The 24,916-nt window shown below is 42.4% G+C and overlaps 1 protein-coding gene across 4 annotated transcripts in view; it reads left to right on the plus strand.

Annotated features, from left to right (window-relative positions):
• Positions 1-24,916, plus strand: part of GRIA1 (glutamate ionotropic receptor AMPA type subunit 1) — a 320,067-nt gene that overhangs the window by 210,955 nt on the left and 84,196 nt on the right. For all 4 annotated transcript variants that reach the window (XM_064366541.1, XM_012460388.3, XM_012459679.3 and 1 more), the window contains exons 9-11: positions 5,069-5,179; positions 5,897-6,103; positions 12,403-12,773. In XM_064366541.1, the coding sequence (XP_064222611.1) occupies positions 5,069-5,179; positions 5,897-6,103; positions 12,403-12,773 (689 nt within the window). The remainder of the gene's footprint in view (positions 1-5,068; positions 5,180-5,896; positions 6,104-12,402; positions 12,774-24,916) is intronic.

A 24,916-nucleotide genomic window follows, 5' to 3' on the forward strand; every position in this document is an offset into this window, starting at 1 on the left:
ACCCTAGGTGCTGTAACAGATAAACTCTGAAATCTCAGAAGTTTAATGCAAAAGAATCTTATTTCTTGTTCGTTCAGTGACCACTTTTTTGGCTGAGGGTTATGGCTAAGACTCAGGCTCATGAACCCTCCACTGTCTATTGGAGTCCCTCTGGATTTCAACATCCAGCTAACAGATAGGAATGAAAGAAAATGGGAACTCTGCTGGAGATTTTGGGGGCATCAGCCTAGAAAAGATGCACATCACTTCTGTTGAATTCCATTGGCCAGAACCCAGTTACTTGGCTCAACCAGAGGCAAAACAAGCTGGGAAATGTCGTTGCTAGCTAGATGGCCACTTTCCACCAACATCTCTACACCACAGAAGGAAAATAAGAGTGCTTGGGAGTCGGCTAGTTACCCTGGTCACCATAGACAACTTAGTCTTTAAAAATTGATTATAAAGGATCTTATTTTTTGAGGTAAGGGACTGTGGTTTCAGAGGCAGCCTGAAGATACCAATGTCTGAATTTGATTTGATGACTGTGCAACGTAGATCAATTGAATTTTCAGTTCTATGATCATCTCCTTTTAAGACTTTATCCACTTAAAAAATCTGATCTATCATCTAGATTCATTTTCTACATTCAAAGAATCTTTAGAGGCAGATGGAAAACAGGAGATCAAAAATTATAACTGGCCCCAGGAGAAGACCTCTCACTGTCAGAATTGTTTAAATCCTCTCCTGACTGGTGGGCCCCAATCTTTACCAACTACTAACTCTGATTTACTTTCAGATAGAATCAAAGTTCCTGCATATCCTCAGTAGAAAATCAAAGTGCTGTATAATAATCCAACCATTTCCCAAAGAAAGGGAAATTTGCTCTTATCTCCAAAGTGCAATGTCTCTTCAAAAATCTTTGCCAGCTTTCTTTTCATTATACTGTAGAACCACATTTCTTAGTCTACTAGCTTACATGAGGCATAGGCATGAGGCTGAGCATGACTCAGCCCACTGACCCTGGCAATATTATGTTTTATCTCCCTACAAAATGGTTAGAAATAAAATAGGTTTGTTTACAACTTCTAACTTTTCTACTAGCTTTTGATATGAAAGTACTTAGCATATAAGCCAGGCTATACAATATTTTTCAGAGATTTCAATTTAACAGTAGTGCTATAATGCCAGCTTTGAAGGACCACTATCCTTAAAAATTAAAGTATCTTCTAAGCCACATAAATCTGGCTTACACAGATTCATCTTGCTTTTTTTTTTCTATCTTGTATGATAACCTTGGAATTTTAAAGCAGTGTTTTATAATTTTTAAACCACTTACCCTGGAACATTCTATATGTAAAGAAGGGTTATATTGTCAAGTGAATTTCAAAATGCTCTATAATGCATGCTTCTTTTTCAGATAATATTAAATAGCAAATTGAAAACAGAAATATCTTGTAGTATAGAAACCTGTTAACCTTCAACTAGGCATTACTCTCACAAATATCATTTTTTAGCTTGCCGACAGTATGAACCGTGCACTATGCTAATTGTTTTACATGCGTTAACTAATGTAGTTCTCACAGTAGCCCGTGAGGCAGGTACTATTGTTATTTTCACTCCACAGATCAGGAACTGAGGACCACAGAGGTCAGGTACCTTGCCCAGGCTCATAGTTGGTATTAGGAAAGCCTAGCTTTTAAACCAGGTCTGGCCTGAGGCCAGAGACCAATATCTTGACCACTGGGCTCCCTCTTTTTAAAAATAATACATCTTAATACTCAGTGACTTTCAGAGGAATTAGTTGCATGTCAAATGAAGCAACTTCCTTTCTAATGATGGTTGTGCCGTTTGAGTAGGAACAGTTAAACCTGTGGACTAATTATGAAGAAGGAAGAATAAAGAGAAGAATGAAAGGAGGAAAGGTAGGAGGGAGGAAAGGAAAGAAGATGGATAAGAAGGAAGAAAATGAGTAAGAAGGAGGAGAAAGGGAAAAGAAAAAAACACCTTAGCACCATCTATGGGGGGGAGTATAAGTCATATTTGTCAGATGTTTACCCAAGTTTGTATTGATTATATTAAATAATCTTACCTTTGAGGTCCACAAGACCTGGCTGGGTTCTATGCCCTGCCATTAATCTACTATATAATCTATTATTTTAAGTTAGTCATTTAATCTCCCTAAGCCTAGGTTTTTCCATCTGCAAAACAGAGAAAAGAATCCTAAGCCTGTCTGCACTATTTGCATGGTGTAAAGATGTTACAAAAGTACTGTGGAGATTTAAAGAACAAAACAATGCCCAAAAGAGCAGAAAACCTCACATCACAATATACTACCAAAGTGCTTTCAAACATCTATTTTTCAGCCAGAAGGCTCCTTATAAAAGGTAACTCTTGAGGGGAATCCAATATGTGAAATAGATAAAAAGCAGAGCTGACCATTGGAGCAAGGATGAGGAAGCCAGAGCTCCCTTCTCTTCACTGCCCCCCACCACCTTTCATGAGTGGTGAAGGGCCCCACAAGTCTCTTAGGGTTCCCTAGCACACACGGCCCTTGCAAAAGTGAGGGAAGTGAGACCACACTGCCTTGAGCAAATCCTGTGGTCTCTGAGCCTCTGCTACTCCTTGTGAGAAAGGAAAGAAGTTGAACAAAATGATTCTTCAGTCCCCTTCCAGTTCTGACATTCTAGAAACACGAGTTTCTGGTTCTTCATTCATTAGAAAGCAATGTCTCCTTCCACATCGACTAACAGCATCCCTCACAGGGAATATCATACACATGCCTGCACTGAAGGTAAACCTCCATGCAGTATCCTGAGATACAAGGTCCCCATCAGACCTCCAAGCTCTCTCACCATCAATAGGGTGCACCATGTCCATGCTGGGTGACTGCTGCTTAGATGCGTTCATTCTCTCTACAAACATTGCCTGAGCTGCTTCTCTGGGAAAAGATGTGCTGGACTAAGACAGGAACCCTGGAACAAGCATATTTATTTCAGTCTTGAAAGCACCATGGAGAGATGGGGACAGATGCACAAACAGCTAGACCCAGGGCACTGATGGGAACATACACAAGGCACTCAGGGTTGTCTGGCAGCTCACTGCATGGAGGGGGCACGGCCCTGGAGTTGGTCTCCCTGGCTCAGATCTTGGCTCCATGGCTCCCCTGTGGCCTTGGGAAAGTTACTTCACTCTCCACATCTCACTTTCTTCACCTTTAAAATTGAAAGGATAATTAACTATCCACTTTGCAGGTTTTGTGAGGATGAAAGGAGTTAAAACATCAAAAGCACTTTAAAAAGTCCCAGTAATGCAAGCATTCAATAAATGGTAACTAATATGGTTTCAAGTCCAGAGCCCAGTCCTTTCTTAGGAAGAAAAACATAGTGGCTAAACGCAGCCTCTGGAGAGAGGTTGTCAGGGTTCCAGGACAAGCTCAACCACTTTCCAGCTGCTTCACCTTAGACAAGTTAACACGCTCCGCTAAGCCAGACAAAACGGCATGAAAACTGATGAACACTTAGCCTCTGATATAGCAAGAGCATCATCACTGCTGGCAATTATTGCTGTTAATGGCTGCAAGATTACAGGAAAAACTATTTGTTTCCAACTGAAGGAACTGGGAAAGACATCAAGGTGAAGGTGACATTTCAGCTGACCATTTGGCAAGTGCCTCAGTTTCTGTGAGCCTGCGCTCAGTTCTGACTGTTGATAGACCTGTTCATCCCTCTGCATATGCACTTTTAGTTCCCTTTCCTTTTTTCCTTTATATCTAAAGCCAGCAGAATGATCACAAAACAAAACACAATTGTCTAAAGCAGATAAAGATTAATGATAGAGATAGGGAGATAAAGAGAGATAGGTATAGGAGGTATAGCTTTGGGGGGGGTGTGTGTGTGTGTGTGTGTGTGTGTGTGTGTGTTATTCATGTCACCCTGCTGTTTCCAAACCTTCCATGACACCCTGTTGCCTTGAGGTATAGTCTACACTGTTCAGCCTGGCCTTCAAAGCCATCTGCTACCTATACCCAGATACTTACTGCCCTTTTGGGCTAACTCCATTTTCCACCCAGAACCCACAAAACTTAAACAACTGGGAAGATTCCTGTCTTCATATATTGGCTCATATTCTCCCTAACCTGAAGGGTTTTGGTCCAGCCATTCATCTCTTATGATCATAAGCCCTGATTCTTCCTGTTGCATTTTTCCCTGCCTAAGATCCCACACGTGGTGGTTTGCTTCTCTGAACTCATTAGGCCCACTCACTTGTCACTTCTGCCACCATGTGTATGTGTGGGTCATGCCTTCCCATGGTAGACCAGAGATGTTCTCAGAGTGAAGCCTATCTCCCAGACTTCTTTGCATCTTGTGAACCCTGCCTCACAACAAACAACATTAATGTTTTAGCTCAGAGCCTTGCACACAGGAGCAATTCAATTAATATTTGTTGAAAGACCTTGGAAAATGAATTAGTATAAATAACCTCAAATTTGAAAAATTAATATTGTCAACCATAATTTTACGCACTCCTATGTACTCAGTATTATAATAGTTTATACTTGGAAACAAAAGAAATTTTAAAAAATGATAAATAACCATCCTAGGAATTTAAATCTAGATGGAAAAATACAGTTAACCTAAAAATAAAGTAAAAGAATATAATGTTTAAATTATATGATCCCAAATATAGTTCAGAATGAGCTCACCAAAGGGCAGGGTTAGTAAGCATGGGGGAAAGAGGGGTTTGGCCCTGTGAACAACTGCAAGGAATTAAATCCCATGGTCCTGACCTGTGTTAAACCAAGCAGTCCAGCTGTAAACAGTTAAGCCCTTATCCTTCTGAGGGGGCAGTTTCCAAGCTGAACCAATTATAGTGGGGATTTTCCCTGAGGGCAAAACTGGGAGCACCTGAAAAGCATCATGCTTCTTATTGTTTCTGTTCATCAATATTTTAGATCTCAGCGTGTCCAATTCTGCATGGTGTGATGGCTGAGCTCCTTACTTTTCTGTCTGGTATTGACTGGGTAGCCCAGAGCAGGCCAGTTCAGAGGAGCCTGGCCCACCTGACATCTCCACCTTCTTCTCATTAACAGATCGGTTACTGGAATGAAGATGATAAGTTTGTCCCTGCAGCCACCGATGCCCAAGCTGGGGGCGATAATTCAAGTGTTCAGAATAGAACATACATCGTCACAACCATCCTAGTGAGTACTCAGTCCTTCATCAAGGTTACCTTGGATTCAGGCGAGACCATCACAAGGGTTTTCCATCAGGACTGAAAGCTGGTCTTTCTTCTGGCCAAAACTGCAACAGATGAAAGCAGCAAGTCAGAAAGGGAATGCCCTAAAAATGAGGGGCTCTGAGTTTTCATTATGTATCTCTTAGTTTCACTCTCTCATCCTTTGTACCCTTGGGTAAGCCACTTACCTTCTCTTGAGCCAGCTTTCCCATAGTTAAAACATGAGAGTGAGACTAAATTGTGCTGGTTTTCATCCATCCTCCCTCAGTGGAAGCCATTTTCAAAGAAAGTCACCTGAAGTCCAGGACATAAAGTAGCTATAAGTGAAGATGCTATAATTTTCAGTGACTGATCATGAGAAATCTGGAGCCTGTTTAGGGTCTGTTTCCCCTTCAAGATGACCCCAGAGGTATTTCCAAAAAATACAGATCTCCTGGAACATAATTTGAAAAGCTGTACACCATATCTCAGTGATGAAATGTTCTTATTTTAACAAAGTTTGCTTCCTTAACCCAAGAAGCTTGTAATGGGATAGGGAGTGAAGAAATTTAGGAAGTGGATTTAGGGGCTAGAGAGCCTTCCCCAGTGTTAACCAAATGTGATATTATGCCATGCCAAAGTCCTCCCTACATATGGGTGAACCCATAACCCACATTCTCCTAACTCCCCATTTCTCTTCCAGGAAGATCCTTATGTGATGCTCAAGAAGAATGCCAATCAGTTTGAGGGCAATGACCGCTATGAGGGCTACTGTGTAGAGCTGGCAGCAGAGATTGCCAAGCACGTGGGCTACTCCTACCGTCTGGAGATCGTCAGTGATGGGAAATACGGAGCCCGAGACCCTGACACGAAGGCCTGGAATGGCATGGTGGGAGAGCTGGTCTATGGAGTAAGTTCACTGCAGAGAGGGATATTAGAGAGCGGAGGCAGAGGGTTTGACAGGAAATCATTTGGTGGTTGGGTGGCCCTGCCCACAGAACACTATGAAACCCTGTAATTGAGTGTTGTTGCTTCTGAACAGATGAGTCATCCAAAATCCAATTTCTTAAGACACTCTTTATTCAGGTTACTGGTCCCAGCTCCCTCAATCCCTCCCACTCAACGTCTTGTAACTTTATTTGATTGTTGTCCAACACAGGTGACGGCGTAGCTCCAAGTTCAATGTTCTTGGGGCAGGCTGCAGAGTTGCCTACAAAAAGCCACTTTTGGCTCTCTCAGTATCAATTTATTGTCTGATATTAAATGCATTTGGATCCAACTTAACTTTCTAGTCACTTGACTTTCTAGTTTCATTGCCCTCTCATGAAATTTCCAGTTCAACCAAATGCTCCTCACTTACTCTGTTCCCTAGAGTAATCCCTTCCATTCTCCACCCCTAAAATCCTACTCCTTCAAAATCCATATCGAATAGTACTTTTTTCAGGGTGTTGTTTCTTTTTCTCATAATAGGTATGAACGTCCCTTTTAATTGTTCTCACCTTCCGCTTTAGAATTTAGATGCTGGTTTTTTTAATGGCTTGCCCTGCTTTATATAATAGTTATCTGTATAACAGGGGTAGGTCTATTTTATCTTTATAATGCTCTCCACACTTGAAATAACTCCATGTGCAATTGCTATAACAATAAATTACAGCACTTCTGAAAAGCTGCTGAATGCCCCACATTGTTTTAAGCATTTAGGGAATGGAGAAGCAAAAGATTTGATCTTTTGCTTAATACTTTATGAGGTAGAAAAGACCCCATCTTTTAACATTTTATGGGCTAGAAAAGACAATGCAAGAGAATAGTAAAAGGTAGTATAGAATAAAAAGTCTACATTGTATGGCTCAGCTAGGGGCTAACTCGAGTTTGTCCAGCCCTCAGTGGGGATGTGAAACTTGAAAAATGGCCATATTTAAACAGACAGAGAGGCCAAGAGTGGTGGCTCATGCCTGTAATTCCAGCACATTGGGAGGTCGAGGCGGGTGGATCACCTGAGGTCAGGAGTTTGAGACTAGCCTGGCCAGCATGGTGAAACCCCATCTCTACTAAAAATACAAAAATTAACTGGGCATGGTGTAATCCCAGCTACTTGGGAGGCTGAGGCAGGAGAATTGCTTGAACCCACGAGGTGGAGGTTGCAGTGAGGCAAGATCTCATGCCATTGCACTGCAGCCTGAGCAACAGAAGTGAAACTTTGTCTCAAAAAATAAAAAATTAAAAACAGATGAGAGAAAAGCAGCCCAGGAATTTTTAAAGCATAAACAATAGGATGGTGGTGGAAATAAGTAAGGTGTGAGAGGAGAATGAGAAAACACATGGTTTTTGTTGTGGACTTGGGTTGAAGAGTAGTGGGGGATACGTTTTAGTAAAAAATAACAAGAGGAAGAGTGTGAATTTCAGTGGGCATTGGGAGATCATGAAGGTATTTGAGTAGAGAGACACCAAAAGGCAATGGAAGAAGCCTCCAGCTGCCTTGTGCAGGAAAGGAACCACCACAGCTTCACTCACAGAAAATAAAGCATGTGCCAAGCCCCGGGTCAATGTTAAGTGCTCATAAGGACAAGCAGCCATTGTCCTTCTGATAAAGGAGGATGATAAATCTTCTTGTTTCATATCAGGGCAAGAGGAGTCATGATGGCCATGAGAGACATACAAAGGGAATTCCAAGAAGAAAAAGATGGAATAAAGGAAATCTTCCTCAGGGAGTTGGCTTTTGAGATGACCCGTGAAGGTGGTTATTGAGTTGGGGAATGGGATGTACTTCTCCCCTTTCTTATTCCCTTTACTGCCTCTCACTTTGGGAAACTCCAGGGACAAAAGGTAGAGACCTGGATGGTACATGCTGCATCTGGAGGCTGGTTTCCATGGGAACTCCCATCAGGCTCTTAAGGTCATTCCCATGGCAACTGCTGTGCACTTTTCACCTTCTCCAGCATTTATCTTCACCTTCACCTCATGTAATGTGGTTTGCTTGGTAAAAAGTCTGCAGTGTGTGTAGAACAATGCCAGGATCACCCCCAGTATCCAACACAGCCAGTGGTGAGTCACTGGCACAGCAGGGCTCAGGCCAGCTGGAGTTATCTATGGGTGCCCCAGCAGCCAGCCCTGCCCCAATAGCCTCCTCCTCATCAGGCCTGGCCCTCTTCCCAGTAAAAGCTGTATTCTGAAGACTCTGTGATGGCCCCAGTCGGATGCTCAGCCTTTCTTTTTAGATTGGCTTCCCTTTTCTGTTCCCTTGGGGGAGAACCGAGTGATTTGGAGAAATATCTCTCAAACACCAGCCACAAGAGAGATCAGGAAAAATTCATTTGGAGGCCTCCAAATTTATTCTTTCTGTGCCTTTTTAAATAGCTCAGTCAATCTGGGTCTCTCTTATCTTCCTTTTGCTCCCTCTTGTTCTCATCAACAATGATAGTAGCCACATTTCATCACAGAGCATGTCCCAGGTGCTATGCTAAATACTTTACTCACATTCTTTCATTTACTCTACATATCAGCTCCATGAGGTGGGTAAGATTATTGTTTACATTTTATAGATGAGGACACTGAGGCCCTCTAGGTTAGATAATTTGGCAAATGAAACACAGCTAGTGAAAGCAGAGTCAGAACATGCAGCTCTGGCTTTTGTACTCCACACTGGGACATACTGCCTCTGTAGAAATCACACCATCCACATGCCAGGCAGTAAAGCCAATATTAACCGAGAGAACAGCAAATGTCTGCACTTGCAGATGCCATATGCTGCAAATGAATTTTCTGCTCCTCACATGGTATATCTTGGTGTCTCCTTCACAGCTGTCTTTCCTGTCTGTCCTTTGTCTTGGTGAAGTAGAAAGAGAGTGAGCTTTGCAGACAGACACCTGGATTTGAGTTCCAACTCTGTCAACTTGCTGGCTGCATGACTTCTCTGGGGCCAACCCTGTGAAACAACGTGAATTCTTTACTACATACCGTGATGGGGAATATTCATCTATGCAGTGCCTGGCTTAGAGCAGATCTCCATTTCTGATAGTATTATTCACTTTTTGCTTTTTTCTACCACATAAAAACTACATGCTGTTTTCCCAGGATAGTTTCTAGACATCACACATTTTGTTTTGGGATCTCCTAAGTCAGTGATTCTAGAGAGGGCTATGGTCTCTGGACCAGCAGCATTAGCGTCACCTGGGAACCTATTAGAAATGTAAATTCCCACATCTCACCCCAGGCCCACTGAATCTAGAAACTCTGGTGTGTGTGTCTTTAAAAGCCCTCCTGGTGATTCTGCTGCACACTCAAGTTGGAGAGCCATTGTCCTAAGATGTCAGTTTAAGAAAATAATTTTGAGTCCTCTCACTTCACAGTACTCTCATGTATTTTGAATTATCTTGACCCTCACCAAACAAGCCTGTGAAATTGGTAAAACAAGAATTATTATGCCTGTTTTTAAAAAGAAGAAATTGATATTGAAAAAGACAACTGTTTCATTTGAGGCTACATAATCAGCGAGCTGCAGAGAAGAGCAGCCCGGTCTGAGATCCACTCTGCCCTCCACTACCCTGTGAAGCTCCAGTGATAACCTCAGTTGTTGGTGGTGGAAATCAACTTCTGAGGCCTCTCAGCCAATATTAACCAAGCTAAAATTCTCCTGCTTTGTGCAAACCATCTTCCCTCTCTAGATCTGAGTTTCTTAACTGTAAAATGAAGTATCTGAACTTAGCATCTCCCAGTATGTGTGTATCCTACATGCATGGGTACCTCTTGATGCTTAGGAAGATGAATGACCCATAGCCAAATAATCCTGAAAATGCCACATTCTACTTACCCTTCTTGAAAATTCTCAGTGCACTGTGGTCCTCTGATGGTCCTAGGAAGTCCTGCCCCAAACATGTTTATTTTCATGTTATTAACCAATCTTCCAGAAATAATGTTCTACTGAACAAATTTTTGAACTAAAAATGAATTAAGCATTAAGGCAATATGGAACAGGCCAGGTGCGGTGGCTCACACCTGTAATCCCAGCCCTTTGGGAGGCCAAGGCAGGCAGATCACTTGAGGCCAGGAGTTTGAGACCAGCCTGGGCAACATGGTAAAACCTCTTCTAAAAATATAAAAATTAGCCAGGCATTGTGGCACATGCCTGTAATCCCAACTACTCAGGAGGCTGAGGCATGATCATTGCTTGAACCCAGGAGACAGAGGTTGTAGTGAGCCTAGATCACACCACTGTACTCCAGCCTGAGCAATAGACCAAGACATTGTCTCAAAAAATATATGTATGTATCAGTGATTTTCCAGTCTATGATCTCTTATTAAATCACATTAGGAAGCATCAAACAACAAATCCATGGAATATTATTTACCCCTTTCAGAGCTGGTCTTCATCCACCTCCCTTTTGAATAACTTGTGGTCAATCCCTCCAAGTCATTTCGATTACTTTTCTTCCCCATTCTTTTTCTGTGAGGTTACAGAGAAAAAAGTAAATACCTTCTCCTCTGTACTATCTTGTGTTTGTAAAAAATATCAAGATTTATGCAGTGGGCATTAAGGAAAAAAAAACAGAATTACTATGAAATTTACACCTGACTTCACATTGATTAATGGAAAGTTTCTTTCTATAAGTGAGAACTTAGTTCATTCTGAAGTCAGGCTTTCTATTCCACTTAAAGCACCTTCTCAGTAATCCCAGACAATGAAAATAACCAGAGGAAATCTCTAAGCAACAGCCAGGTGGTGGGTGGGCAGGGCCCTGATCTGCACAGCATCTGTCACCAGCTTCATATCTGGGCTGTTGTACAGCATAAGAGAAAGCCATTTGCCTTGAACAGACCTGCATGGGCATGTCTCTCGTCTCAGAAATGAATGCTATGACATCTGTCCATGGAAACTTAGGTCTCCAGGATCTCTTGATCTCGGGCCAACAGGAGCAGTAGATTTCTATTGAGTAGATACCAGTGCTTCTGCCATTAGAGAGAGGTAGGAAAGACAGGAGAGCAAGGCATGGCTGGTGATTCCATGTGCTGGGTGCCTCAGGATGAATATTTCTTGCAACTTTTTTATGTTTATCTACATGCTGAATTTGAAATTTTAAAACTGTATTACCTATGTATTTCTTAGGCTTCTTCCTGAAGAAGAAAATGGGTACAATGCTACTTTACCTTTTCATCACAGGCTGTTATTCCCATGGTTCCCTCCTCCTGGAATGCTGTTCTGTGCCAGAGCAACCTGTCAAAAACCTACTCCTCTTTCAATGCCCACTTTATATGCCACCTCTTCCATAATGCTGTCCCTTATCTCCACAGCCAGAATGAATCCCTCCCTGGTCGCCAGTAGCACTCTATATATCTTGGATAACATATTTCCCTTCCACCATGTAGAATGGAAAATTATGTGGGATATTTCCTACTAATTTGTAATTTCCTGAGTGTGGGGACCATAGTCTAACTACAACTTTCAGCCTGGAGATTGGACATAATAAGTGTTCAATAAATGTCTGTTGAGTTAAATTTGCCTTCACTCAGGACTATCTTGGTTGCAGGGAAAAGAAACCCAATTCAAACTGGTTTAGACAAACTGAAGCATTGGCTCATGTTCTTAGATTTCTCTGTGTCAATACAGAAGGATGTATTGATACGAGCTCCTAGGGAATCCAGGGTAGTACCTGAATTTACAGTGGCCCAAATTATGACATTAGGGGTCATCCCCTATACTCTCAGCTCTGGCTCTCAGGGCTAATTCTCACTAAACCCATTTGACTCCTATGTAATACCTGAATGAATTATTCTGGCCAGGAGAGTGAAGTACATGGATTGGCCAGGACCAGAGTCACCTGCTTCCCCATGTAGCCAGAGCGATCAGCCCCATTCCAACCTGCAGGACTGAGAGTGGGGCAGGAATGGTTCTCCTGCCGGAAGAAGGGGGTGGGGCTGCTGGGCAGGCAAAAACAATAGATATCACAACAGGTTCCTTCTTGTAGTATGAGGCAGATGCCTCTAACATGTAGAAGTGTCAAATAATTAGAAAACATCTCGTAAGATATTGAGCTGATCATCCATTCATCATAAATATTTTATAGAGTAGGAGGGGTTGAACTTTGAAGGGTCTTTCTCTCTCTCATATCCTTTCAGACACAAAAGAATAGTCACAATATGAAGACAAACAAGAGAACAAAAAGAGCTGCTGAGCTCATCTGCGTTTTTCTTTTCTTTTCTTTTCTGTTTTTTCAGAGAGCAGATGTGGCTGTGGCTCCCTTAACTATCACTTTGGTCCGGGAAGAAGTTATAGATTTCTCCAAACCATTTATGAGCTTGGGGATCTCCATCATGATTAAAAAACCACAGAAATCCAAGCCAGGCGTCTTCTCCTTCCTTGATCCTTTGGCTTATGAGATTTGGATGTGCATTGTTTTTGCCTACATTGGAGTGAGTGTCGTCCTCTTCCTGGTCAGCCGCTTCAGTCCCTATGAATGGCACAGTGAAGAGTTTGAGGAAGGACGGGACCAGACAACCAGTGACCAGTCCAATGAGTTTGGGATATTCAACAGTTTGTGGTTCTCCCTGGGAGCCTTCATGCAGCAAGGATGTGACATTTCTCCCAGGTCAGTCAGCTCTTCTCAACCCCTTTGCCTAATGCTATGGTTTAAAAAAAAAAAACTACAAATTAAAGAGGTGAATTACTTCCAGGCTCCATTGTATTCAGTTTTTCAACTATTCTCTACAGTCAACTGTCCATTGCATGCTGTGGATTATCGGGATCATCTTGTGGCTGGGCCATCTCTGTCTGCTGTCTGGTTGATGTGCTCTGTCAAGATGAATAGGCATAATTATGACTGATATGTTGTAGCTGAAAGGTGCAGAGGAAGGAAGGGAGCATTGTGTGGTACAACTAACACTTACAGAGCACCTACCAAATGTCAAGCAAGGTTCTGAGTCCTGTGCATGCCTTTCTCATTGAGTTCTTACAGGAACATAAGGTGGTACTCCCATTATGTCTCTTTTTACAAATGAGGAACCACAGAAATGTTGACTATCTTGCCAATGTTACGCAGCTAGTAGGCAAGTGAATTGAGATTCAAAACACTATCCTTTACTATTTCTGCATGGTGGGAAGAGCACTAGATCATGAGTGAATTCTAACACTGGCTCTAGCACATGGGCTCTTTATGTGGCCCTCTGAAAGTCACCTCATCCTAGTAGATGTTGGCTTCTTCATCTTAAAGAGAAAAAGGTTTTCATTTTCTTTGGTTCTGAGAAAGACCCTGGAAATAATCTAGTTCCAGTGATGATGTAAATTTGTTTCTTGTGATTAAAAAAATGGAATTTCACTTTGAGAGGCTGAGGCACATGGATCACTTGAGGTCAGGAGTTCGAGACCAGCCTGGCCAACATGGTGAAACCCTGTCTCTAGTAAAAACACACAAAAAAATTAGCCAGATGTGGTGACAGGCACTTGTAATCCCAGCTACTCGGGAGGTTGAGGCATACAAGTCAATCCCACTTGAACCCAGGAGGCAAATGTTGCAGTGAGCCAACATCATGCCACTGCACTCCAGACTGGGGGACAAAGTGAGACTTGATCTCAAAAAAAAAAAAAAAAAGAAAAAGAAATTTCTCAGAGGTGCCTCAGCTATCACATTGAAAGTACTCAGGTAACCAAATCGGTTGGGTTTCAGTCCCCCACATAGAACCAGAATAGCTCCATAGCTCCATTTTTGTCTGTTTTATGTGTTGGACTTGTGAATACAATTTATTTTGAAAAAATAGTGACTGAAGCTAAGAAAGGAGAAAGCGTGGACAGGAGAGAGGGGTGAAGGGTTGGAAAGCTGCCAGTCTAGACCAAGTTCCACATTTATTGACCTCCTGTCTTTATGTGCAATGTTCTTCTGACTATATTCTGGATGTTCATGCCACAAATCCCCACCAATTTGCCGATAAATAAGCACCGACTCTGTTTCCTTTTACAGTTGCTTAATGCCTATGAACTGTTTTGCCAGTAAGCACTCTCTTAGATCACCAAATTCCAAAAGTCTACAGGGAGTCATGGCTCAGAATTTGGCTTCCATGGATAAATCTGGAGGCATAAGTGCATAATATCAAAGTCTCGCAGACGTGTGCTAGAGGCATCTTTACCAACTGTCTACGTTTTGCATTTCAGTGTCAATGAGGATCGATATTCCTAAGCGGCAATGGAGTAAAATCTTTCTAGCAAGCTTCCCTCAGGACTTATTTTGCCTGCTGTATGACTTAGAAATTCTTATCATTCATTATAATCTTGTTTTTCTTTAAATAAGAAGACAGTGGGGGGTGGGGGGGTGCGTGGGAGAGGAGGTGTGAGACTGGCTGCTTGGCCAATACTGGCAAACACATGGTGAAGAGTAGAGAGAACCAAGCAGGGGAAGGGCTTGCTTAAAAATAAATTGGGCCAGGGGATAAACAGCGGGAAGAAACAATTCCTAACTAGTCAGTATAATGTAGGGCCATCACAACATGCATTTGTCAGAAAAGACCCATGAACTTGTTTTTTTGCCTTTATTTCATCAGTGAGCATCTCCTCTCTTCACAGCACCTTTATGGTGTGATCTTAGGGTGTGTTTTCTTTCTCCCCACCATTCCTCCAGAGGTTTCAGTCTTGTGGTCCATAAACTGAATCTCCTGTCAGGCGTGTGTGTTTTGTTTAATCTGTACAGAATTTGGCAATGGTTGTGGAAAACTGAATGGTAGTTGCCCTCTTGAATGGGTACATGCATTCACAGTTCACTCCAACCCCAACCTGACCTTCTTTGTTCCTGTGTTACTCAGCTGGCCCCGGAAGGTGTTTGAGTTTGTGACTTCTGGCTGCAAGAGGATTTTCAAACTGTGCTTTCTGGATTTCTGACGGTTCCACTAGGGTATCGTAGGAGTTGACACTGAGGTGAAGATGAGACTGAACAACATACCCAGCGTCTCTCCTCCCTGATTCTAATAAAACAACTCCACTCTATGCCTGTTTTTCATTAATAAAATGGAAACAACAGTTCCTACCTCAAATGTTGTTGGAAAGTTTAAAAGAAATTGATACGTATAGAACCTGTAACACAGTACCCAGCCTTCAGACAGAAAGCACTATAACTGGATGCTATTTTTTATTATGTTATTGATTTTTTTAATTGGATTTTGTCTAAACTTCACTGGAAGAAACTATGCCACTGTTCTCACTGATTTGAAAGCCTAGTACCTTCTTCTTGGGAAGTCTGTGAACAAAGCAAAAATAGCCAGTGGTTTATTCCAGAGACCAGCAATATCTGGATTCCCGAGGCTCCTCCTCATAGGAACTAGGGGAAAGGGTTGGTGACTTTGGCTGAAGGGTCTGACAGATACAAGAGTGAACTTCCGGAGTAAGTTAGGACATTAATCAGCTTGAGATGGACTTGTTTTTATCAAGCCAACCTTGGTCAATCCCAGAGTTAGGAGCCTGTAAAATCTCCCTTAAGAGTGAGAATGTATCAAAATGTTTCTTGGAAATTATGTAGAAGAGAAGAGACATATACTTCATCTTACCTTAAACCAGACAAAAAGACAAGGATGCTAAGACATTGATCAAAAAGAAGACAATGAAAACACCAATAGCAATAGAAACTTTTGTGTTGTTGTTTATGTATTTCCTGATGAAGTCAATACGTTTCATGACCTTCTGATATGCACAGCACTATGGTAGACACTGTGGGTAACTCTGGGTGCTACAGTAGAAGGGGCTTTTAGAGCTGGCGTTCATCAAACATCCTTCCAAATGAGCTTCAACTAACTGTTCTTGCTGCTTACTAATTTAGAAATAAGTTTCATCTGAATCGCATATACCCGTACTTATCCACAAGTAGCTTTAACTCTTTCTAATCTCTTCAAAGTTGATGTTAATGTCCAGTAACCAAAAAACCAACAAAATGTGGCCAAGTATAGTTGTCTGCAAATAACAATAAAATCTGACCATAGTGAAATGGTAAAGATAACCCAGTAAAGAGGGGTATCCTTCTCACATATAAGAAAAGTGGTAGCAGGTAGTGGCTTGTGGCCTGGTGAAATCCAGATTGGCTGTTCTGCAATTATCGTGGCCTTTTCTTGTTCACAAGATGGCAGTTCCCAAATATTGTGTCCATGTTCAAACAGCATGAAGGAAAAAAAAGTGTTGCCTTCTATTTCTGTCTTTTGGATCAGAAGAACAAAAGCTTAACAAAATACTCTCCACCGCACACAGATGTCTGCTTCTTTCTCATTGGCCAGGACAGTGGCCATGATTATTTCTAGTGGCAAGAGCGGCTGAGAAGGCAAGAATTTAGTTTTTCCTGCTTCTAGAGTAGGCAGGGTAGGAATTGATATTGGGGGAATCAGCTGGCAGTATTGGCCACTGTGCCTAAAGTCAATGTTTTCTGTGCTAGCACCATGAATAGATAAAAATAATCTGGAATTAGCACAGTCAATGGTGTATGCCAGCGAATGCTATTGAAATGCTTTAAAGACTCCTCCACCCACCCTTTGAGATGTATATTCAATACATTGGTTTTGTATAACCTATTTTCACTGTTAACATAGTTAACAGTGAAAGTTAAAAATCACTTCAGCTATTATCACAGATTAAAATTTATTTTTTTAATTAGGTTGATGGTGAGATTAAAAAGGGACCCATAAATTCACTTTTAGGCCTGATTCTTGTCTAAAAAAACTTTTTGTTTGTTTTACTCAGTCATCCAGGCTGGAGTGTAGTGGTGCGATCTCAGCTCAGTCTTTAGCAGGCTTGACCTTGTTGGCTCAAGCCATCGTCCCACCTCAACCTCTCAAGTAGCTGGAACTACGGTCACACACCACCACGCCTAGCTAATTTTTGTATTTTTTGTAGAGATGAAGTTTTCCTATGCTGCCCAGGCTGGTCTTGAACTCCTGAACCCAAGTGATCTGCCTACCTCTGCCTCCTGAAGTGCTGAGATTACAGACGTGAGCGACTGTGCCCACCCCAAAGGCCCATTTTTAATAGATATTTTAGATTTTGAGAAAGAGCATATTAAAGAAGGAATAAAAAATCATCACAGACAAAATTTATCTTTAGTTCCCTCAACTTTCTTTTCTGGTCCATTTCCCCATTTGTGTGGTCAAGATCATTGATTTATTCACCAGATATTGCTAACTGCCTACGATGTGCAGGGCATGGTTTTAGGTGCTGAGGATATGAAGATATATTGATGATGGAGTGTAAGGGGCAGAAGCCTTTGCTTCAAGGAGCTAGTGATATAAGAGATATTAAACAATCATGAATGTGTAAGTTGGGATGTGCTATGAATAAAATGAACCTGCTTCTGCAATAGATAATACAAGAAGTAGAATTAAACAAGCCTTATTTAGAGTGTTCTGAGAAGGTTTCTCTGAGGAGCTGATGTGTAAGAAGGAGCTAGACTTGTATAGAGCTAAGGGGCATAAATAGCCATGTGCAAAGGTTCCCAGGTGGAAAAGAGTTTAGTGCTCTCAAGGACTGGAGGAATGACCAGTGTGTCTGGCCTACAGTGAATGAAGAGAACAGGAATTTGAGATATTATTGGAGGAAGAGGCAGAGGCCCGTGCAGGGCCCTGTGGTCACAGTATAAATTTGATGTTTTATTTTAAATGCACTGGAAGGCCATTGGAGGGTTTTAAGTGAGGGAAGGATTGATTTGCATGCTAAAATACCTCTCTGGGGAGCTATGAGGAAAATGAATTGGGGCAGAGAAGAGTCCAGAGTGGAAGCAGAGGAACCAAGCAAGAGGCTCTCACAGCCATCCTGGGGAAATTACAGTGATGGAAATTATAATGATGGTCATCGACATGGATTTATGGTTCACTCTGAGACTAGAATTGACAAGACTTGCTGATGGATTGGATCTATAAGGATGAGGAGGGGGAGGATTCAAGGGTGAGTCCAAGAGGAAGAAAGCATTTGCAAAACATGGAACCACAGTGCTAGGGACCATTAGCTCTGAGCAGGATCAATAGGATGCTCTAGTTTACCTACCCCATGTTACACATGAGGAAACTGAGGCCAGAGAGGGGAGGAAAGACATTTTTTCTAAGATCGCCTAGGCAAACCTATGACTGGTTGGTGCCCAATCCAGTGCTACCCTACCATGCAGTCTCAGCCTGAAGCTCCATTGCCTTCAGATGAACTGACAGTGAGTTTTTTTAGCTTATTACACCCGCGGCCCCACTTCCCCAGTGGCTTCTCCATGGCATCAATATTTTTCTGGGTTCAGGAGACCTTAGTAAGGAGAATGAAAGGAGGTTAGAGGGTGTCAGGGGAATAGAGGATAATGGGAAATTATAACTTTAGCTTCCAGAATTCTCTCTTTTATTCTTGATCATAGACTGTATTGGAATGTGTAATAATTGTCTCCACCTGGTGAAGATAATTACTCTCAGGAGAAGAAGTCTCAGGCTGGGGATTGATGGTGCTTTGGAGATCTCCTGGAGCCGGATATCATAACCTCCCCCTCCACTAACTTACTTGTTGAGGGCCTTTTAACTGACTCACCATGGGAAGATGGAGGACAGCCCAAGCCAATAACCAGTGACAGCCTGACCTTTGCATTCACACACAAGTTCCATAGCAACCAGTATGCCTCTAGCACTGAGAGTCCATGAGAAACCTTCCCCTTTCCACCTCCTGCTCTCTGTCCTCCCCTCCCAGCAAAAGCTGTGCACACCCATTTCTCTTACTCATGTTTATGTCATTGGAGTATTGTGGGGAAGAGAAAGAATCTGAGAATAAATATTGAGGCAAGTTGATGAAAGCAGCCTGAAATCATGAAACATTTCTCATTTTGAAAATGCAAACCTCACTTAGACCACAGGTTCATCTCTACGAGGAAATGTGTCACAAGGATGGGTCAAAAATGATGGGCAGGAAATGTGCGCTAGATAATCTGGGTCTTGAGACCAAGAAGGAGGGTTTCTGCTGGGACCCTCTGCATCAGAATCACCTTGGATGTTTGTCCAAATGGAGGTTCACAGACTTCACTTCAGTTCTCTAGAACTTGAAACTTTGCAGTTGGAGAGAAAGTTCTATATGTTTCACAAGCCTCCCCACCCACTTCTGCCCCAGGGCTGATGGGCATTAAAGTTTGGAAGTCGTTGATCTAGAATGCTGTCCAGGAAAGTCAGCTTACAGAAATCAAGGCCCGTAGGGCAGCTAGAAATGATGCCAGTCAAAAGCTGTAAACATGGAGGCCAGGGTCTGCCTGGCTCACTACCCTATAGTATGTTACTTGCTGGGTGAGTGAGGCCCTTTGCACAGGAGCTTGACTGTGGCCTTTAAAGCAGGGGCCTAGCTGTCCTGATGACCTAAGCCATCAGGAGGACTTCACCAAGGGTTTCACCAGGGTAGTTCCCCCTTAACTTTTTTTCCCTCTCCATTAGCAAGCAACACGAACACAAAGGAACTGGCCCAGGTGAGGTGGTTCTGAAGTCATGGCAGGTGTGAAGTGTGCATGGACTGTGTGGGGGTGGCCCCCATCATGGGGGATGGGGTGTGGAAATCCAGATCAATGGCTCCTACCTTTCCCATTTTAATATTCCGCTACCTGATGGTAAGACCCAGAACCAGGCTCTGCTACTGAGCAGTTTTACAGAGCTTTGAGAAGGCGAGTAGAGGTTTCACAAGCTCCAAAAGCAGCATGGAAGTGTTAAAATGAGTGCGGTGACAGGAGAATAAAAGCCTTCACTGGATATGCTAATGAAACCGTCATTTTCTGTGTCTCAGCCAGCAGTTCTAGCCATCAGCAAGGGAGAAGCATAATTGCTCTCTCTAGATTGTTCTGGAAGTTTAGACTTTGAACAGTTTAATTGAGGGAGAGATTTTTTTTCTCTCCAAAATCACAATAGGCAAATTTTCAGAAAGTTTTTCCCAGAGCTGAAATGGATGTTTAGGACCAATTATTCATTTGTTTATTCATCAAGTGTTTCTTTAGAAAATGTTATTTGACAAACATTGTTCAGGGTACTGTGAGAGACATCGAAGAACAAAGCAGACAAAAGCTCCTGCTCTCCTGGAGCTTGCATTCCAGAGAGAAGAGGCAGGCAATAAACAAAATAAAAATGTGGTTAACACGGTCATCCCAATTTGATAGGCGAGGATTCTGGCTTACAAGGAGGGGAAGGCACATAGCCAAAATCACACAGATAATTAATGTAAGTTCAGTAGCATAAGAGTAGAAGTCAGCTGGGGGCTGTGGTGAACTGCACATGCATGTGTCAGCTAGAGAGCACAGCCCCCACCTCAGCTCTGGACAGTCATTGCCATGGGAACCCCATGCAGACCAAACAAAAACGTGCCTAGATTCAGCTTGTGCACCACCAGTTTGAGAGCCCTAAAAGAACGATAAGGAATAAAACCACCGTTGTATATACTTACTGCATTTAGACACACTTGGCATATCTTATTTATAAATATCTTTAAGGGAATTTTTCTCCTTTTCCCCTCCATTTTTGATTCCAAGTATGAAGTCTGATTGCTGTGTTTTTCTTTCCTTTCATATACTTTGGAAAATCCAGGCCATAAGTGGTGGCTGCACTAGAAGAAAGACAATCCCTACATTTCTGTATCCAGAGAAACCTATTTATGGCTAGCTACATCTTCGTAGGTTCCACATTTTCCCAGAGAGGACCTCTTGCCTTTTCTTTTTTTTTTTTTTTTTTTTTTGTTAAACCTCACTGGAAATATAGCATCTGTGACCAAGAAACCCAATTGTTCATCTGCTGAGAAGTACTGAGTTCTAGACAGAAAAAAAAATGAACGCATAATTAATTGAATTGATGAGGAAAGTATGCTGAAACCCCTACAGGGAGCCTGATGGTTCTGAATATGAGTTAGGTACCACCATCCAACTGTGGTGAATGAGTCATTTTCGCTGCACTACTTACCTACGCTTTTACCTTTAGCTATGTCCAACGGAGATAATAGGTGAATTAAGTCCAAGATACCCAGCAGAGAATAAATGGTGTCAAGGGCACTAACACAGAAACCACAAACCTAACTGATGACAGTCACTGTTTGCATCTAGTGGCTTAAAGAGAAAGGGCCTCAAAATAAGGAGGCACAGTGCCGGCTAAAGCAGACTGGAGTCCCACCCAAAGGCAGAAGTAGGACCAGCTGTTGTCACAAGGGTTGGAGGAGGTGGTAAAGGAGCTTAAAAAGAAGCTCAATCTGAGCTACTACTAACCCACTGGATAAGTCACTTTTTCTTTCTGTGTGTCTCACTTTCTCCGCTTCAAAATGGGAGTAAGATGGACTCTAGAATGTCCTTAACTCCCCATCTAAGGCTCACCGCCTTACAATTCCCAGCTTAGCCAAGGCTCCAGCCAAGCTAAGTTGTGCTCATTCTGTCTCCCCAGCTCCATGCTCTCATTATGCCTTTGCTGTTCCCTCTGCTTGGAGTGACCTTTCCTACCTTTCCTGCTCCACTCCTTCCCCATTTGTAAATGTTGCCTTCTCACTCTCCCGCAACCAACCCCAATTACTCCCCTGAATCTGTGCTTTACAGTCATAGTTATAAGCTTGAACCCTGTAGCAGGATTGGCTGGAATTGAATTCTGACTCTACCACTTACTAGTTGTGTAAGCTTGGGAAAACAACTTTCCCACACCCAGTTTCCTCTTCTGGAAAATAGGAAAAATAATAAGACCTACCTCAAATGAGATATTTTGAGGATAAAATGACATGATTCACGGAAAGCATTTGCCTTGCACAGGGGTGGCACACAGTACATGCTGTTATTGCTGCTGTTGCCACTGTCGCTGTCACCTACACCTCTCTGAGGGCATCTTAAATCTTCAGCCCTGCACTATAGTTACCATGTCTGTTCCTTATTGAGACTGATTAACTCATTTCTACAACTCATTCAAAACCTGACATGAGAGGTTGTGTATTCTAAATACTCAACATACGTCTGTTGAATGTCCATCTTCACAGTAGCTTTCTAAGGACTATGTCCTATTTTTCATTTAATGAAGAGAAAATAAGCTAATGGAAAGAATTTCTAGCTGTCACTAACTACCTGTGCAACAGAGGACGACTCAGTCACGGTCTCTGAATGGATTTGGAGAAGAAGTGGGAAGAACTGGAGACAAAGAAATTAAAGGAATCAGAAAATAAAGTTACCTTGTCATCCTAATGTTGCCAGCTACCCCAATATTCAGGAAAGCTCTGATCTCTCTGCTAAAAAATAGTAGCAAAAATTTCTTTCTTTCATGTGTTGTACCTACTATGTGTCAGGCACTCTGATAAGCGTTAGATCATGTTACTGCTAATCTTCTTGACAACTCTGCCTGGTATATCAACACCATTTTGTGATGAGAAAACTGGGGCTCAGAGAGATTAATTCACCTGCATGTGGGTACCTAGCAGGGCTGAGATCATAATCTGTGTCTGTCTGAGTCTGACACTCAAGATTTATCCTTGACACACAGCTGTCTTCCAGACCAGAAATCTTCTGAAGTTTCCTTAGGGCTCCCGGCGATTATTATAATTTTTTAGAAAGTTGGTGGGGAGCCTTTATAGGGCTCCCTAACTCTGGTTTTTTTTAATGGGCCTTGCTTTGAATTGTTATTAAATTTTTATTATTTCTAACAGTATCTTTGTCTTTAAGAGCTGTCTCCTGAGGGAGCAGAGGTGAGCACCCAGCAGTACATTTTTCCCCCACCAAGATCAGGTGCAGCCTGCCCAGCTGGAGTGAGGGAGATGGTGAGAGAGAGATAAGAGCAAAAATGTAACTGGTGCCACTTTGGAAAGTCAGCTTCAGCTGGGAAGGGACTGTGGGACATACCATAGTCACAGCCAAAGCTGGAGAGGGCGTGTTGTTAACTGTAGCACTTTAAGTAGGAAGGATAAATGGGGAGAAAATGAGGAAATAGAATCAGAAATGGCCTTAAAATTGTGACTGTGAGAAAGATCTGGAATCTATTTATTCTATGGGTAAATTCCATTTATCCTATGGAAATGGTCATGCAAATGTGATAAGATGTGTTCATAAAGACACTTATTTCACTGTTTTAAAAAGCAGGAGATGGCTTAGTGTCCATCAGTAGAAAGCTGGTGAAAGAAAGGCCAGCCCATCATTCAAAGGAGCAGGACGCAGCTGTTGAGGAGGATGAAAAAGAATGCCTGTGCTACTTTGTAGAGATCTTCAGGAAGTCGTAGAGTACCAGGAAGTCGTGGATTATGGTCCTGCTGATCCAAATTATAGGCTCTTTTCACTGCCCCATGCTGCCTCTCTGGAACACAGGAACTAGGGGAATGTGTAACCAAGGGTTGCACAAAACCCTTTGTTACACGTAGTTCATAGAATCAGTGGTAGAGTTTTTCAGAGAAAGGAAAAATTAGTGTGGGCTAAGGTGAACAGAGACTTCTGGGAAGCATCAAATGGTGCCTTAAAAAATGAAATAAGATTTTTCTACAGAAGCAAAGAGAAATGAGGGAATCCCTGCTGGGGGATGATCATGTGCAAAGGCACTGAGGCAGATAGGTAGACATGTAAGGAAGGAGCCGATACCAATGAATACCTAGGAAGGATCTTGACTGACAACTACCATGGCTCAACAAGGTGGGTTGAGCCATGGTACCTGTCAATCAAGATCCTTTCTAGGCATTCATTGGCCAAGGACTCAGAGCTCACCAAGCTTAATAATAAACCCAATACCATGACTTTGGGGCCCTGTATCCTGCTATGAGGTTATTAAAGTGTCACCTTAGAAACACGCAGGGTGAGCCAGGCACAGTGGCTCATGCCTGTAATCCCAGCACTTTGGGAGGCTGAGGCAGGAGGATCATGAGGTCAAGCAATTGAGACCATCCTGGCCAACATGGTGAAACTCCGTCTCTACTAAAATATAAAAAATTAGCCGGTAGTCCCAGCTACTTGGAAGGCTGAGGCAACAGAATTGCTTGAAGCCAGGGAGCGGAGGTTGCAGTGAGCCAAGATAGTACCACTGCACTCGCGACAGATCAAGACTCTGAAAAAGAAGGAAAGAAAGAAAGAGAGAAAGAAAGGAAGGAAGGAAGAAAGAGAAAGAAAGAAAGAAAGAAAGAAAGAAAGAAAGAAAGAAAGAAAGAAAGAAAGAAAGAAAGAAAGAAAGAAAGAAAGAAGAAAGAAAAAGAAACAAAGGAAGGAAGGAAAGGGAAGGAAAAAAAAGAAGGGAGGGAGGAAAAAAGAAAGAAAGAGAAAACACAGAATGTAAAATAGGTAATGTTGGACCAGTTCTTCAGCTGCCATTAGGAAAAGCTCCAGGAAGTAGCTCTCAACTTCCTGTGGAGCACCTTTGTTGATTGGTGTTAAGACTTAGTCCACTATGGATGGAATTTTGCCAGCCACATTCTAACTTCTGGAATTCAAAGGGTCCTGGCTGGGCGCTTGTGGACCCACTGGCCACTGCTGCTGCCAAGTCATTTATCTCCTGAATGGCAGGTAGAAGGGATTGTTAGAAAAATGTCTTCCTGACTGGGGACACCCTTGGGATTCATTTTCCCTTTTATGTCTCATTTTGGGAATGGAAAAAAGAATCAGTAGAGAGGGAGTTTGCTTTGTTTTGGTTCTGGCTACTGCGGGCATGTATTTCTACAGATACAAGATACAAGACAGGAGTCATCACTCCAGTATTCTAAATTGAGCACCACCTGAGATCTAAACCTTGCATTAGGCACAAGGCTAACTAAGCATTATGGTAGACTTAAAAAAGCAAGAAAGGAGTTCAGACT

Source organism: Aotus nancymaae, unplaced genomic scaffold, assembly GCF_030222135.1.
Source record: "Aotus nancymaae isolate 86718 unplaced genomic scaffold, 86718_ANA_hifiasm-v0.15.2.pri h1tg000064l_1, whole genome shotgun sequence".
Taxonomy (NCBI): Eukaryota; Metazoa; Chordata; class Mammalia; order Primates; family Aotidae; genus Aotus; species Aotus nancymaae.